The following is a 16820-nucleotide window of genomic DNA, read 5'->3' as shown; positions in this document are numbered from 1 at the left end:
TAAAATCACTTGCAATGATATCGTGCAGACATGAATTAGTTGCCTGAACATTGTCTTGTTGATATTGTCTTGTCTCATCATTAAAATCACTGTGGAGGTTGAAATGCATTACACATTGTTTGTGTACACATTCGCCACTGTTGTTGTCAGTGGTGACACACAGCAGGATGTCACTTTTATAGGCTGCTCAAGATGGAAGAGAACACTATGTGAATCACTTTCAAAGTCACTATTCTGTTCAAATTGCTCAAAAAGACAGTGATCATGGAATGTCTCCATTGCCAGTGCTAACACTATATCACAAAGTATCCTTGTTATGTTGAAATAGTTGTTGCTGTTCATTGTGTGGGCACCGCTGTAGAAATTCTGATGTGAGTGGCTTGTGGAATCAAGCTGGAAGACAGCAAGTGAAGTTAACACAAATTTTATTACGAATAATAAAGCTTACAGAAAGATCATGTGAATACAAAACAATTGTTCACAGTGACTAAGGAGAGCTAGAGAGTCAAAGATATTCCTCCCTGAAAGAGCGCTAAATGTATATCATTGCCAAAGATTATTACAAAATTTATATTATAATTCATGCTGTTACTGATGATGTCCCCACAAGTGCAATGAATTTTATTCAGCTGAAGAACTCTTAAAAATTAGTAATAAAATATATTTTATGTAGGGGAAAGTAGGGTATGACCAGTACATTAACTTTTAATTTATATGAATTGTTTTTATTTTAACAAACTTCTACCCACCACCTTGACCAATAAACTAACTTGTCAGGTGATGAGCTAACATTTTAGCTAGATTGTCAGTCTGTCAGCAAATTGAAATTACTAAAAGAACTGCCCTTTCACAGAGAGCCTTCTCAAATAAATTCAGTGACGTTAGTGATATTGACTGCCTCTGAACTTGTAATGCTGTTGTACTCATGTTCTAGTTTTTATTGTTGTTAAGTGCATTTTTTTCTTCTGCCCCCACGTAATTTTGATAAGGAATGTAACCTTTGTAGTCTCCAACCTATGCAAATAATCAACACCTTTGCAGTAATTGGAATTTTATGAATAGAAAACATGAATAACACTAAACTGTGATTCTGTGTCAAACAACTGTTTATCAGAGCATTTCATTATTACCTTTCAGAGGGAGTGCATCTCAATCCACATAGGGCAGGCGGGAGTTCAGATTGGCAATGCATGTTGGGAACTGTATTGCCTTGAACATGGAATTCAACCAGATGGGCAGATGCCATCTGACAAGACACTGGGCTCTGGGGATGATTCATTCAACACTTTCTTCAGTGAAACTGGAGCTGGAAAGCATGTTCCTCGTGCTGTGTTTGTAGATTTGGAACCTACTGTTGTTGGTATGTACACATGTTTAATCTAAGAATATATGGATATGGTATAAATAATTCAGATTAAATAATATATGGTTTCAGTTCATAATATTTGATTATGGCATACATTTTCTTCCAATTTTTAGATGAAGTTCGCACAGGAACATATCGTCAACTTTTTCACCCTGAACAATTAATTACTGGAAAGGAAGATGCTGCAAATAACTATGCACGTGGACATTATACCATTGGCAAGGAACTTGTTGATATTGTTCTTGATCGTGTACGTAAGCTTTCAGATCAGTGCACAGGCTTGCAAGGTTTCCTTGTTTTCCACAGTTTTGGTGGAGGAACAGGTTCAGGGTTTACATCTCTTCTTATGGAGAGACTCTCTGTTGACTATGGAAAGAAGAGCAAACTGGAATTCTCCATATACCCAGCACCACAGGTACATCTTACTTTATAATTTATGAAACTTCAAAATAATCGTATGATCTAAGTATCGGATATACAGAGTAATTTCTGATGGCTGCTGTATGTTCGCTGCACTATTTAATGTTTGAAAAGATGCTATATTCTTATAATTGTGTATATTGTAACTATAAATAAAGTCCTTCTTTATTAGTATCTTCTAAAATTCCTTTCCAATTACTAGAAAATCATTTCTGTCTTTCTTGTCATTTTGCTACAGTTGCATCATATGTTGACAATGATGTTTCTTCTGTTTGTCTGATATCTCTCCCATATATATTTTACATTTGTTGCATACAGATGAAGAAATCATACTTTTGAAATGTAAAAAGAGTGGACAGTAAATAATTGCTTTTGTTTTTGTCTCATAAAATATTATAATAATATAACAAGTATCACTATACAGTTGATGTTCAAACTTCCTCCCAGACTGTTTGTAAATATCAACATGTGATATTTTTGTACTGCATCAGATTAAAATGAAAGGGACTCTGTTTAAATATTATGATAGGAGGTAAGATGTAAGGCTTGTTTCTTTGAACCTGATTGAAAAACTAGTCAACATTATGTTGTTAAAGAAGAAAGATTCTAAACTTCGCAATCTCAAGACAAAATTGTGATAATTCCTTTTGAGATCCTGATGCATCTTTTTTAGAATGGAATAAAAATCAGTTCCCTCACAACATCAGCACACTGACAAAACTTAAATAATTTCTCACAGGCTTTATCTGCCCACAGTTCTGCTGCTTCTGAATAACAATCCAAGACCAGTGCAGAGTTAACAAAACTTGCATGATAAGTGTTACTTAATCTTCCGTATTCACTGGATGCAGTAAATTACCATTTATCTGGCACACTCATCATGCATGAATACATGCCACTGTTCAAAGATAGATAGATCCTACTGCAAATGACAGAAATTGTACTGGAAATGAACAATTGTTCATGAATCTTGGGACTTCAGACTGTATAAATTTAACGTTGTTTATTAACAGAAACTTGAATTAGAAGGTACAATTTTCTGTTCAACCATTGCAAATTTCATCATGGATTAGAGCAAAAGCCTGTGCTGTACCATTTTCTTATTTTTTATTTTTTTTAATACATCTGTTTTCAACCACTGAAGAGATTAAGCCTCCTCAAGTTGAGTGGTAGGTCATTGAAGTTCACACTATTTATATCTTTTTCAGTGTCTGGAGGCCTTCTTTGCAAATAGTTCTCTTCTCCTAGATTCCACTTACCGACTGCTCTCATCCACCTCCCATTAATTCTTCTTGCCATATGTCCTGGCTATTTCCATTTGAGTTCCTGAATTACTGCAGTACACCATCGACTGGTATTATTGTATGAATATCATCAGCTCTTTTGTGATCCATTTTAGTTAGGCCTATTATCAAGCTTTCCATACCTCTACACACAATTCTTAACTTATCTGTTGTGATCTTCTTGAAAGAAGTAAGTTTTGTGCACATGGTTCTTATTTATTTCCATTTTATATTTATTTCATGTTATACAGTGTTTTAGTTGTGTAGCCATTTTTAAGTAAAACTTTCACCTGTTAAATACACATGTCTGCTACATCATGATTGTGGATCCTGTAGCAATCAAATTACCTGTTAAGCATTGACTTTGTGTTCAAGTTTTGCAGGCATGGTTGAGAAATCTTATTTTTCACATTTATTGGCATTTGGTCTTGAAGATGATCAAATTTCTTCTGGTTTTATACAGACATTAAGTTACCTCTATTCTTCAATAGCTGTGTAAGGTATACCATATACATATTCATCAACTAGCTCTAGTATGTCCATTATCAGCTGACTTACAGTTTAGTTTTTTTGTCTTTTATCATGAGTCCATTTTCTCCACATTTTATGAAAGATTGCAAACCAGAAATTGTAGTTCCTCTAAGTCATTAGCTATGAACACAAAATTATCTATAAAGTGTGATTAGTTTATCTGCTTTTCACAAATTCTGATTCCTATTTCTTCCATTTGATGTTGCCGTTTCCAGCACAGCTATAAACAGTTTTGATGATACTGGGTCTACTTACCTTGTGCCTCTTTCAGTGCAAATTTCTCAGTGGGTCCTGTCGGTGGTGACAAATGCTGCTAATGTGCTGTAGATGTCTTGGGTGATCTTAATGTAAGTTTGTTCTACCCCTTGTTCTGTCAGGGCTTTTACGACTGCAATGTGACTAAGTGAATTAAATGTCTTTTCAAAGTTAACAAATGGTAGATGAAGCAGAATTTGAGATTCTTTTTATTTTCCTTTTCCTCCTTCTTCCTCAAGCATTACGCAGTAAGACTTGTTATGGCCCTTACTGTTGCACCTATGTTGTGGTTGGCTACCCATCACTTGGTTTCCCTGCAAGCTAATAGTTTACAACATTACTGTGGAACCTTCTGTCATCCATCCATAGCATGTGGCTTATCCATTTATTTCAGGATTTTTCAACTGCCTTCAGAATATCATGCACTTTGAGTCTTTTTCTGATTCTTTCATTCTTTACGTATTGTAGTCATGAGACTCCATCGATTCCTCTTGTGAATTACAATTTGGCTGCCTGAACTCTTCATTGCCAACCATTTTGTACAAGACTTTCTTTTTATTACTACAATTTTTAATTGAATCTCATTGTTTTTTCTCATGCCTAAATATTAATTTGCCATCCTTTCCATTCCTTTTAAAATATCCCATTTCTGTTACTGTTGTTACTTTGAAAATAGCTTTTTAAGTACTGATCAATCTCTGCTTCATATGTTACTTGAAGGCACCCTTAAGAGACGGCTTTCCAAAATTTATTGGTTACTCATAACCACTTTCAAAAATCCCAAAGCGATTCTTCATTTAGATTGCTTATACTTCACCATATGTGCCAGCCCCATTAGTAATTGGTCCATTTTTTGGTTGTCACACTAAGATCTCTTTCAAATATCATGTGACCCATTTCTCAAGCATTCATTCAGGACAGTTTGAAACTGGTTACAAAAACATTTTGATTCTCACCGTCATTTATCTTTTGATGCATACGTAACAACTATATTAATAAAACTTCTTTGTATCTTGCATCCTACCAACACTATTCTTTCACTATCACTTACATGACTGCATTCCATACTTGAGCAAAGAATGAACCAGAATTGTAAACCTTGCTGCTGATATTCTATTGAAGTATTGTTTGTTCTGCTGGCTGAACCCTATCTAAGCTATCTATTATGCACTTCATTAGCACTTCATAAAGAGCTAATACATGAAAGCTGTGCCTGAGGATCCTGATAAATCACAGATGTCTTAGACAGAGCTTATCTAGTAAAACAAGCAGTACGCTGAATGTTTAATGTAGCTATACGAAAATAAGTTCTGTACAACTGGAAAAACTGTGTAGCAAGTCTTTGATACAAAACTCATTTATTTTTAACATCTTAGAGAATGACAACTGTGTTTTGGTATACCATATGTCTATAGAAGAATTTATTTTGCTTTTTTTTTTTTTTTTTTTGCTCTGGTACCTCTTGTTGTTTAAACATTCTACACAAAATAAATGTAAGTGACTTGTCTGTAAACTGGAATAGTTTCCTGTGTGTTGTTTTAGGTATCAACTGCTGTTGTGGAACCATACAATTCCATATTGACAACTCACACAACTCTCGAGCATTCAGACTGTGCATTTATGGTAGACAATGAAGCTATTTATGACATCTGTAGACGGAATCTGGATATTGAGAGACCAACCTACACTAATCTAAATCGCCTTATTGGACAAATTGTTTCTTCTATAACAGCATCTCTCAGATTTGATGGTGCTCTTAATGTTGACTTAACTGAATTCCAGACAAACCTTGTGCCATATCCTCGCATACACTTTCCATTAGCAACGTAAGTATATCAAAGTTATTTAGTACGAATCATAGGCATAGTACAATGCTGCTATCATTTTTCTTAACTTTTGCTCTTAGATACACAGTGGATAAAAAAATATTGAAAGTTTAGTTTTATGCAAGATATATCAAGCCTGGGCCAACAAACAACAGCCCCGAATTATATTATTACACAGAAAGATGCACTTATGCCTATGTTTTACAATTTTCATTCAGAGGTTTTGACCTTCAAGCCCAATTAATTCTGTTACACAGTTTCAAGCACGTTATTGCTGCATTCCGTTGTACTATCAAGCCAAGAATTTAAAACAACTAAATAAATTAACCAATAATTCTAAATACATTGAGATCTCACAGCACCCACAAAAGATATTAAGACGTGATAACTCTAAATGCTCCATTGGAATCTTCTGTTGTAAATTTAAATGTATGAGGGTTGAATGAAAAGTAATGCCTCCACCTTTGTTAATTGGGTTTGGATGGGACCATTTTAATAAATCAAGCACAGAAATAATCCTTAAATGTGATCTTTAATTACCAATATTCACGTTTCCACATACTCACCAGCCAATTGGATAGATTTCTGCAAACGATGAACAAGTTTTCTGAAGCCGTCACAGAAGAAGTCAACACTCTGTTTCTGCAACCATAGTCTCACAGTTCTCTCAACATCTTCATCAGAAGCAGAATGACGTCCCCGCAGATCGTCTTTCATTGTTAGGAACAGATGGAAGTCTGATGGTGCTAAATCTGGACTGTATGGAGGATGCCAAATGTTGGTGAGATTCAGTCTCTGAAGTTCTGCTGTGGTGGCACATGGAATGTGTGGTTTGGAATTGTCATGCTGCAAGAAAACATTTCCCTTTTTCTTTCAGTCCCTCGTTAGCCGTTGTTTCAGATTTGGCAGTGTTGTGATGTAACACTGTATTTATTGTTGTTCCATGATCAAGGAAATCAACATAGATAACACCATCTGCGTCCCAGAACACTGTGGCCATGATTTTTCCAGCTGAGGGCTGTGTCTTGAATTTCTTTTTCTGAGATGAGTCTTTGTGTTGATATTCCATAGACTGATTTTTCGTCTCCGGGTTGTAATGGTGTACCCATGTTTCATCTCCTGGAGAAAGGTGTCACCTTCATTCTTGTAATGCAAGAGGAGTTCCTGGCAAATTTCAAGTCTGTGCACTTTCATTTCAGGAGTCAGCATCTGGAGTATCCATCGTGCACAGATCTTCCGATAGCCAAGCAAAGCAATAATGTGACACACATGTTCTTGTGAAATGCTGATTGTGCTTGCAATTTCTCTCTGAGTGATACGACAAACATCCTGAATCAGTCTGTCAATATTTTGCTTGTGAAACTAGGTGGTTGCCGTCATAGGACATCCAACTCTTTGTTTGTCGTGCAGGTCAGATGTTCCTGCCTCAACATCTTTGAACTTACTTGCCCAAAAATACACTGTGCTCACATCAACACAATCACCATAAACTGTTTTCATTCTCTGATGAATCTCCTTTGGGGTGACACCTTCTTCTGTCAAGAATTCAATGACTGCAAGTTGCTTAAATCGCACTGGCCAACCATTTGTGCAGGGTTCCATACTTCACACTGTGACAACACAAGTTTTCAATGCTAAGGCTTCCCGCCAACTGGAGCTGTAGAGAAGAGGCTACGGAACAAGGCAATACCTGCCGCATACCAATACTGCTAACTGTTGAAGAGTTACAAAGGTAGAGGCAATACTTTTCAGTCAACCCTCATATAAGCTGACATCTACACTGTAATGACTGACAGTGGAGTATGATTCTCTACAGAACATAGGGAATAAGTGTCACCAAAACTGAGGGTTGGAACTTAAATAGTGGCAACTATTTATTCACAACCAATACAAATGAGTTACATGTTGCAACTGTTACTGTCCTTCAAAGTAGTCACCAGCATTATGTAGAAGCCATTGCCAGCAATTTGGAAGGCGTAGTATACCATTAGCAGATGATGCGAATGGAGTGGTCTACTGCCTGTTGAATGCCAAAAAAGTGGTTCCTTCATCTTCAGAATCAAATAAAAGTCACAAGGACTTAAGTCCAGGGAGTATGGTAGATGGTACAGCACTTCCCAGTCCCATCAACAGAACAGAGCAGCCACAGCTGGCACTGTATGCGCCCACGCATTGTCATGTAAAATGATGGGTGGGTTGCGCAGAAAGTGTCACCACTTGTTTCGCAAAGCTGGTTGCAGGTGATGCTCCAAAAACAAACAGTAATACTGTGCCCTGATGGTCTGTCATGGAGGAACGTAATGCATAAGGATAACACCATCACAGCCGTACATGAGAATCACCATAACTTTAGACCGCTCCATTCGCACCAGCAACGGAACAGGCTCTGCTAACACCTAACAACCTTCGTATTTTGTGCCAAAATAGCATTCCTAATCTAATTCTCTCAGCATTGTTTGATTTAAATTGACTACATTTCAAATTTTTTTTTTTTTTTTTTTTTTTTTTTTTTTTTTTTTTTTTTTTTTTAAATGTCCCTCTTGCAATCCATGGCAAATTAGCCTGCCAAGTTCAGTCTTGGGTGAAATGGTTACTAAACCTTGGCAGATTTGGGCCCGCAGAAGTTTCAGTCCATCTTTGATTGCTTCTCAATGTCAAGGATTGACATTCTCTTTGGGGATATGGGGATTACAGATTTTATATAATTAATGGATAATTTTTGAAGTTATGAAAACAATACCACATACTATACAAGAAATAACTCCATAACTTACACTTTTCACTGTGGCTCCTAATTTGTAGATTATTATCCGCAACAGTGAAGAGCTTTGGTTGGCTTCTGAAATTTTCCCGGCGTATTTCTTCTTCTAATAATTTCCGGGTATGCAGCCTGATCCCGTCGACATTCTGCCACGATATTTCGGCCCAGAGACATCCGGCCATCATCAGGTGAGTACACAACTACTGAAGAGCCCAGGTGCAGTCGCGATATTTACGCCGAATCTCGCGCATGCGAAATGTACTGGCATCCTACAGCGCATGCATCAGATGTTGACATGCGCAGCATAGCCGAGTTGTACTTGCTGCCCTCGGTGGTGAAAATAAAGGTTCATCTAGTCATTGAGTATTGAATGACACTGTTGATTCCGCTGTGATTGTATAATTTTAATAACACGATTCCAATTTTTATCCAGCTGAAAGCCGTTGTCACGATTTATAAGATTATTAGCAAGACATATTTCCACTGATTCCTTGATTATGGAATCCCAAAAACCAGAAACCGGGGCTAATTTTTTTTTTTTTTTTTAGCCCCGGTTTCCGGTTTTTGGGATTCCGTAATCAAGGAATCAGTGGAAATACATCTTGCCAATAATCTTATAAATCGTGACAACGGCTTTCAGCTGGATAAAAATTGGAATCCTGTTATTAAAATTATACAATCACAGCAGAATCGACAGTGCCATTCGATACTCAGTGACTAGCTGAACCTTTATTTTCACCACCGAGGGCAGCACGTACAACTCGGCTATACTGCGCATGTCAACATCTCACGCATGCGCTGTAGGATGCCAGTACATTTCGTATGCGTGAGATTCGGCATAAATACCGCGACTGCACCTGGGCTCTTCAGTAGTTGTGTACTCACCTGATGATGGCCGGACGTCTCTGGGCCGAAATATCGTGGCAGAATGTCGACGGGATCCGGCTGCATACCCGGAAATTATTAGAAGCTTTGGCTGGAATGCCCAAACTGGAAGTGGACAACAGTGGACTAGCATATTTCCCTTTGTATCTCAATCGCTTCTTTATCAATGTACTTTCTTTCATGCATATGTAAGAAAGCAGTGTGAGTAGTTCTGTTTTGAAAAAAAATTTTCAGTCATATTATCATTTTTCTTGCCCACAAGCTATTGATTTATTCTTTGCATACATTTTAAGAGAAATCTGTGATGATTTATTATGGTTGACTCTGCAAAAACTGGTATTCGTTCAACATGGAAATAAATGAGAGATAATGGGTGCTACTTATTTCTTTTATCAACTGTTTCAATATATTTTACTGCATAATCTGTTACAATGGTAACATATAGAAATAATATTTGAGAAGAAGGAAATTCACCCCAGTCTAAAAAATTTATGTTCCATATATTTTCCCTCATTCACTTCAGGCAAAAGATGCAATAATGACATTACAAGCCTCATAATTTGTTTGCATAGCCTCACCAAACCTACACTATTTCATCAATACCAGTAAATTTATATAACATGAGCTATTAAAAAATGACAATCATTATTTGACTGAACCACAATGCCAGTAAATGATGTACAATTAATGAAGATCAAAATGTAGAGATAGAGGGGCTGGCCAGTACTTACCTCAGCTCAGTACAGCCGATAGATACACTAAAACAGGACCGAAAATTTACGTTCCTAGCTTTCGGAACAAATGTTCCTTCATCAGGGAGGAGAGAGGAGAAAGGAAGGGAAGAAGGGAAAGTAGATTCAGTTGCTCACAACGCAGGTTATGAAGCAACAGGGAAAGGAAAACAGGGAGGGTAGCAAGGATAGAGGCATGGTTGTCAGAGGGAAGCCAAAGATATTCTACTGTAAGTACTGTGCCAGCTTCAAACCAAAGAGGATGCATACAGAAGTAAAGAGGTATATAGTATAAAGATAAACACAACTACACTCCTGGAAATTGAAATAAGAACACCATGAATACATTGTCCCAGGAAGGGGAAACTTTATTGACACATTCCTGGGGTCAGATACATCACATGATCACACTGACAGAACCACAGGCACATAGACACAGGCAACAGAGCATGCACAATGTCGGCACTAGTACAGTGTATATCCACCTTTCGCAGCAATGCAGGCTGCTATTCTCCCATGGAGACGATCATAGAGATGCTGGATGTAGTCCTGTGGAACGGCTTGCCATGCCATTTCCACCTGGTGCCTCAGTTGGACCAGCGTTCGTGCTGGACGTGCAGACCGCGTGAGACGACGCTTCATCCAGTCCCAAACATGCTCAATGGGGGACAGATCCGGAGATCTTGCTGGCCAGGGTAGTTGACTTACACCTTCTAGAGCACGTTGGGTGGCACGGGATACATGCAGACGTGCATTGTCCTGTTGGAACAGCAAGTTCCCTTGCCGGTCTAGGAATGGTAGAACGATGGGTTCGATGACGGTTTGGATGTACCGTGCACTATTCAGTGTCCCCTCGACGATCACCAGTGGTGTACGGCCAGTGTAGGAGATCGCTCCCCACACCATGATGCCGGGTGTTGGCCCTGTGTGCCTCGGTCGTATGCAGTCCTGATTGTGGCGCTCACCTGCACAGCGCCAAACACGCATACGACCATCATTGGCACCAAGGCAGAAACGACTCTCATCGCTGAAGACGACACGTCTCCATTCGTCCCTCCATTCACACCTGTCGCGACACCACTGGAGGCGGGCTGCACGATGTTGGGGCGTGAGCGGAAGACGGCCTAACGGTGTGCGGGACCGTAGCCCAGCTTCATGGAGACGGTTGCGAATGGTCCTCGCCGATACCCCAGGAGCAACAGTGTCCCTAATTTGCTGGGAAGTGGCGGTGCGGTCCCCTACAGCACTGCGTAGGATCCTACAGTCTTGGCGTGCATCCGTGCGTCGCTGCGGTCCGGTCCCAGGTCGACGGGCATGTGCACCTTCCGCCGACCACTGGCGACAACATCGATGTACTGTGGAGACCTCACGCCCCACGTGTTGAGCAATTCGGTGGTACGTCCAGCCGGCCTCCCGCATGCCCACTATACGCCCTCGCTCAAAGTCCGTCAACTGCACATACGGTTCACGTCCACGCTGTCGCGGCATGCTACCAGTGTTAAAGACTGCGATGGAGCGCCGTATGCCACGGCAAACTGGCTGACACTGACGGCGGCGGTGCACGAATGCTGCGCAGCTAGCGCCATTCGACGGCCAACACCGCGGTTCCTGGTGTGTCCGCTGTGCCGTGTGTGTGATCATTGCTTGTACAGCCCTCTCGCAGTGTCCGGAGAAAGTATGGTGGGTCTGACACACCGGTGTCCATGTGTTCTTTTTTCAATTACCAGGAGTGTATGTGGGATGAAAAGATGCGTGAATGGCTAAAGAGGAAACGGAAAGAGGAGAAGACTGAAGAGTAAATGGGAGTGAGGTTGTTTAACATAGGTGCAGTCCAGGGGGATGGTGGGATGAAAGGATGTGTTGGAGTGCAAGTTCCCATCTCCGCAGTTCAGACGGACTGGTGTTGGGTGGGAGAAGCCAAATTGCACATACAGTGTAGCAGGTTCCTAGGTCCCTAGAATTATGCTGGAGGGCATGCTCCGCTACTGGGTATTGGACATCTCCTAGGCGGACAGTTCGTCTGTGTCCGTTCATGCGCTCAGCCAGTTTAGTTGTTGTCATACCGATGTAAAAGGCTGTGCAGTGCAGGCATGTCAGTTGATAAATGACATGTGTAGTTTCACACGTGGCCCTGCCTTGATTTGTTTATGTTTTACCAGTAGCGGGGCTGGAGTAGGTGGTTGTGGGGGGATGCATGGGGCAGGTTTTGCAGCGGGGTCGGTTACAGGGGTAGGAACCGCTGGGTAGAGAAGGTAGTCTGTAGTTGTAGGGTTTAACAAGGTAGTCTGTAGTTGTAGGGTTTAACAAGGATGTTACGGAGGTTAGGGGGGCGACGAAAGGCAACTCTGGGTGGTGTGGGGAGAATTTTGTCAAGGGATGATCTCATTTCAGGGGCTGACTTGAGAAAGTCATATCCCTGGCGGAGTAATTTGTTGATGTTTTAGAGGCCAGGATAATATTGGGTGACAAGGGGGATGCTTCTGTGTGGTCTGGGGATAGGAACATTGTTGTTGGACGGGGAGGAATGTATTGCTCGGGAGATCTGTTTGTGGACAAGGTCTGCAGGATAGTTGTGGGAGAGGAAAGCACTGGTTAGGTTATTGGTGTAATTGTTGAGGGACTCGTCACTGGAGCAGATACGTTTGCCACGAATACCTAGGCTGAAGGGAAGGGAGCGTTTGATGTGGAATGGATGGCAGCTATCAAAGTGAAGGTACTGTTGTTTGTTTGTGGGTTTGATATGGACAGAGGTGTGGATGTGAGCTTCAACAAGATGAAGGTCAACATCCAGGAAGGTGGCTTGGGTTTTGGAGAAGGACCAGGTGAAATTCAGATTCGAAAAGGAGTTGAGGTTATGGAGGAAATTAAGGAGTGTTTCTTCACCATGAGTCCAGACCACAAAGATGTCATCTATAAACCTATACCAGGCCAGGGGAAGCAGCTGTTGTGTCTTCAGGAAAGCCTCCTCCATGCGGCCCATGAAGAGGTTGGCATAGGACGGAGCCATCCTGGTTCCCATGGCCTTTCCCCTGATTTGTTTGTAGGTCTGGCCTTCAAAAGTGAAGTAATTATGGGTGAGGATGCAGTTGGTAAGTGTGATAAGGAACGAGGTTTTTGGAAGATCTTCGGGTGGGCGTTGGGAGAGGTAGTGCTCAAGGGCAGAGAGACCATGGGTACGTGGGATGCTTGTGTAAAGGGATGTAGCATCTATGGTGACAAGAAAGGTTTCAGGTGGGAGAGGAGTGGGAATGGATTTGAGGCGTTCTGGGAAGTGGTTTGTGTCTTTCATGTAGGATGGGAGTCTGCGGGTGATAGGTTGGAGGTGTTGGTCTACCAGAGCTGAGATACGTTCTGTTGGGGCTTTGAAGCCTGCCACAATGGGACAGCCAAGATGGTTCTCTTTGTGGATTTTGGGTAATAGGTAGAAGGTAGGGGTACGTGGCTCAGGTGGAGTGAGTAAGTCTATGGAAGCCGTTGTGAGGCCTTGTGAGGGACCTTGGATTTTTAGGATTTTCTGCAGTTCGGTCTGGATGGAGGGAATGGGATCCTGGGTAACAGCTTTGTAGGTTGAGGTGTCGGAGAGTTGACGCAGTCCTTCTGCCACATACTCTACATGGTCAAGTATGACAGTTGTGGAGCCTTTATGCACCGGGAGGATGACAATAGAGCGGTCTATTTTCAGCTCCTTAATTGCACGGGATTCAGCTGGGGTGATGTTGGTGGTTGTCGGGATGTGTTTCAAGAAGGACTGGGAGGCAACACTGGATGTGAGGAATTCCTGAAATGTCTGCAAGGGATGGTTTTGGGGGAGGGGAGGAGGATCCATTTGAGAAGGCGGTCGGAACTGTTCTAGACAGGGTTCAACACTGGGTCTAGTATTTGGGGGCTGTGTTTGGGCAGTGAAGTGATATTTCCAGATGAGGTTCCGGGTGAATGAGAGGAGATCTTTAACTAGGGCAGTGTGGTTGAATTTAGGCGTGGGACTAAAGGTTAAGCCTTTTGATAGAACAGATGTCTCTGGAGGAGAGAGGGATCTGGATGAGAGTTTTAGAACTGAATTGGGACTGGTGATATGTGGCATTTGACTGTGGTTATAGTTGAGATTTGGTCTGTGTGGGGTATGTGCTGGGATGGGGAGATTGAGTAGGGTGGCTAGGCTAGGTTTGTTGGCTATGAGGGGGGTTTGTTGAAGGTTCTGTTGTGGTTGGTGTTTGTGAGGGATAGAAAGAGGGACCCCACTTCTTAGGTGTTGCACTAGCACTGTGGATAGTTTTTTCAGGTGGTGTGTGGCATGGAACTCAAGTTTGCAGCTGGCTTCTAGGATGATGTTCCTGAGTGTGTTCTCCAAGCAAGGGTTTGAGAGGTGGAGGACTTTGAAGAGAGATAGGAGCTGTTGGGAGTGGTGGTTACATGAAGTAGTGTAGAGATTCAGGACAAGTTGGGTAAGGGCTAAGGATTGAACGTTCTGGAAGTCCAGGATGGACTGGTGGAAGTAGGAATTGCACCCAGAGATGGGAACTTTTAAGGTAAGTCCTTTAGGGGTAATTCCAAAGGTTAAGCAGGACCAGTGGAAAAGTATGTGGGATTGCAGATTGGCTACGGTGAATGCATGTTTCTGGAATGAATGTAAATAATGTGGTATAGGATTAGGGTACATAGCGGGTAACTGGTGGGTAGGGAAATTAAATAACTAAAGTTAAAATAGTATTCATAAGAAGGAATAAAACACGGGGGGAAGAACGAGAAAGAAAGAAATTGTGTTGGTAATGTTCAATACCAAAGGAAGACCACTAAATAAGAAAAATACGGAAAAAGTTGACCAGTCTAAGCAAGTATGTCCAGATCAGGGGAAAAGAACACACGTTGCTCAAAAACAGAGATAGCGAGTGGCGAAAAAAAGATCGCGCGTGCCGCAAAAGGGATCGCGCGTGCCGCAAAAAAAATCGCGCGTGTCGCAAAAACGATACCGCGTGGCGCAGAAATGTCCTTAAAAAAAAAAAAAAAAAAAAAAAAAAAAAAAAAAAAAAAAAAGAAAATTCCTGTGACAGAGAAAGATAGCCAATGGCACAAAAATATCGCCAGCAACACGAAATCGACGGAAATGGATGATACTGGTAGGTGTGGAAGAGATTGTTGGCAGTGGTTGTTGGCTGGAAAGCAGCGAATAACGAACGTTAAAACTATGGAATGTTAAATAAATAAATCAATAAACAAAAAAGAGAAGGGGACTATAAACGGAACAAGATAATAGGAGGAAGATGAAACTAGCACAGTTGGTGATGAAAATATTTATTTATGTATATATAAAACACTGAAGAAGAGAAAGTGTTAAGATGACAGATGCAAGTGATAGCTAACAAAAGGGACAAAACAATGAAGGATGTGGACCATATAGGTGATCTAAACGATTAATGGAAAATCTCATATAAAGATGTGAAACAAATACTAACAAAGAGATAGAGGGGCTGGCCAGTACTTACCTCAGCTCAGTACAGCCGATAGATACACAAAAAACAGGACCGAAAATTTACGTTCCTAGCTTTCGGAACAAATGTTCCTTCATCAGGGAGGAGAGAGGGGAAAGGAAGGGAAGAAGGGAAAGTAGATTCAGTTGCTCACAACCCAGGTTATGAAGCAACAGGGAAAGGAAAACAGGGAGGGTAGCAAGGATAGAGGCATGGTTGTCAGAGGGAAGCCAAAGATATTCTACTGTAAGTACTGTGCCAGCTTCAAACCAAAGAGGATGCATACAGGAGTAAAGAGGTATATAGTATAAAAATAAACACAACTATGTGGGATGAAAAGATGCGTGAATGGCTAAAGAGGAAACGGAAAGAGGAGAAGACTGAAGAGTAAATGGGAATGAGGTTGTTTAACATAGGTTCAGTCCAGGGGGATGGCGGGATGACAGGATGTGTTGGAGTGCAAGTTCCCATCTCCGGAGTTCAGAGGGACTGGCGTTGGGTGGGAGAAGCCAAATGGCACATACAGTGTAGCAGGTTCCTAGGTCCCTAGAATTGTGCTGGAGGGCATGCTCCGCTACTGGGTATTGGACATCTCCTAGGTGGACAGTTCGTCTGTGTCCGTTCATGTGCTCAGCCAGTTTAGTTGTTGTCATACTGATGTAAAAGGCTGTGCAGTGCAGGCATGTCAGTTGATAAATTACATGTGTAGTTTCACACGTGGCCCTGCCTTGAATTGTGTATGTTTTACCTGAAACCTTTGATGTCACCATAGATGCTACATCCCTTTACACAAACATCCCACATACCCATGGTCTCACTGCCCTTGAGCACTACCTCTCCCAACACCCATCCTCTCCCTATCCCTCACAAACACCAACCACAACAGAACCTTCAACAAACCCCCCTCATAGCCAACAAACCTAGCCTAGCCACCCTACTCAATCTCCCCATCCCAGCACATACCCCACACAGACTAAATCTCAACTATGACCACAGTCAAATGCCACATATCACCAGTCCCAATTCAGTTCTAAAACTCTCATCCAGATCCCTCTCTCCTCCAGAGACATCTGTTCTATCAAAAGGCTTAACCTTTAGCCCCACACCTAAATTCAACCACACTGCCCTGGTTAAAGATCTCCTCTCATTCACCCGGAACCTCAACTGGAAATATCACTTCACTGCACAAACACAGCCCCCAAATACTAGACCCAGTGTTGAACCCTGTCTAGAACAGTTCCGACCGCCTTCTCAAATGGATCCTCCTCCCCTCCCCCAAAACCATCCCTTGCAGACA

The 16820-nt window shown here is 41.4% G+C and overlaps 1 protein-coding gene across 2 annotated transcripts in view; it reads left to right on the top strand.

The window, feature by feature from the left end:
• Positions 1 to 16820, top strand: part of LOC126236396 (tubulin alpha-1C chain) — a 120191-nt gene that overhangs the window by 90736 nt on the left and 12635 nt on the right. For both annotated transcript variants that reach the window (XM_049945683.1, XM_049945684.1), the window contains 3 exons: positions 1138 to 1360; positions 1480 to 1781; positions 5398 to 5681. In XM_049945683.1, the coding sequence (XP_049801640.1) occupies positions 1138 to 1360; positions 1480 to 1781; positions 5398 to 5681 (809 nt within the window). The remainder of the gene's footprint in view (positions 1 to 1137; positions 1361 to 1479; positions 1782 to 5397; positions 5682 to 16820) is intronic.

The sequence above is a fragment of the Schistocerca nitens genome, chromosome 2, assembly GCF_023898315.1.
Source record: "Schistocerca nitens isolate TAMUIC-IGC-003100 chromosome 2, iqSchNite1.1, whole genome shotgun sequence".
Taxonomy (NCBI): Eukaryota; Metazoa; Arthropoda; class Insecta; order Orthoptera; family Acrididae; genus Schistocerca; species Schistocerca nitens.
The sequence above is the reverse complement of the archived record's forward strand: the minus strand, read 5'-3'. Positions and strand labels throughout refer to the sequence as shown.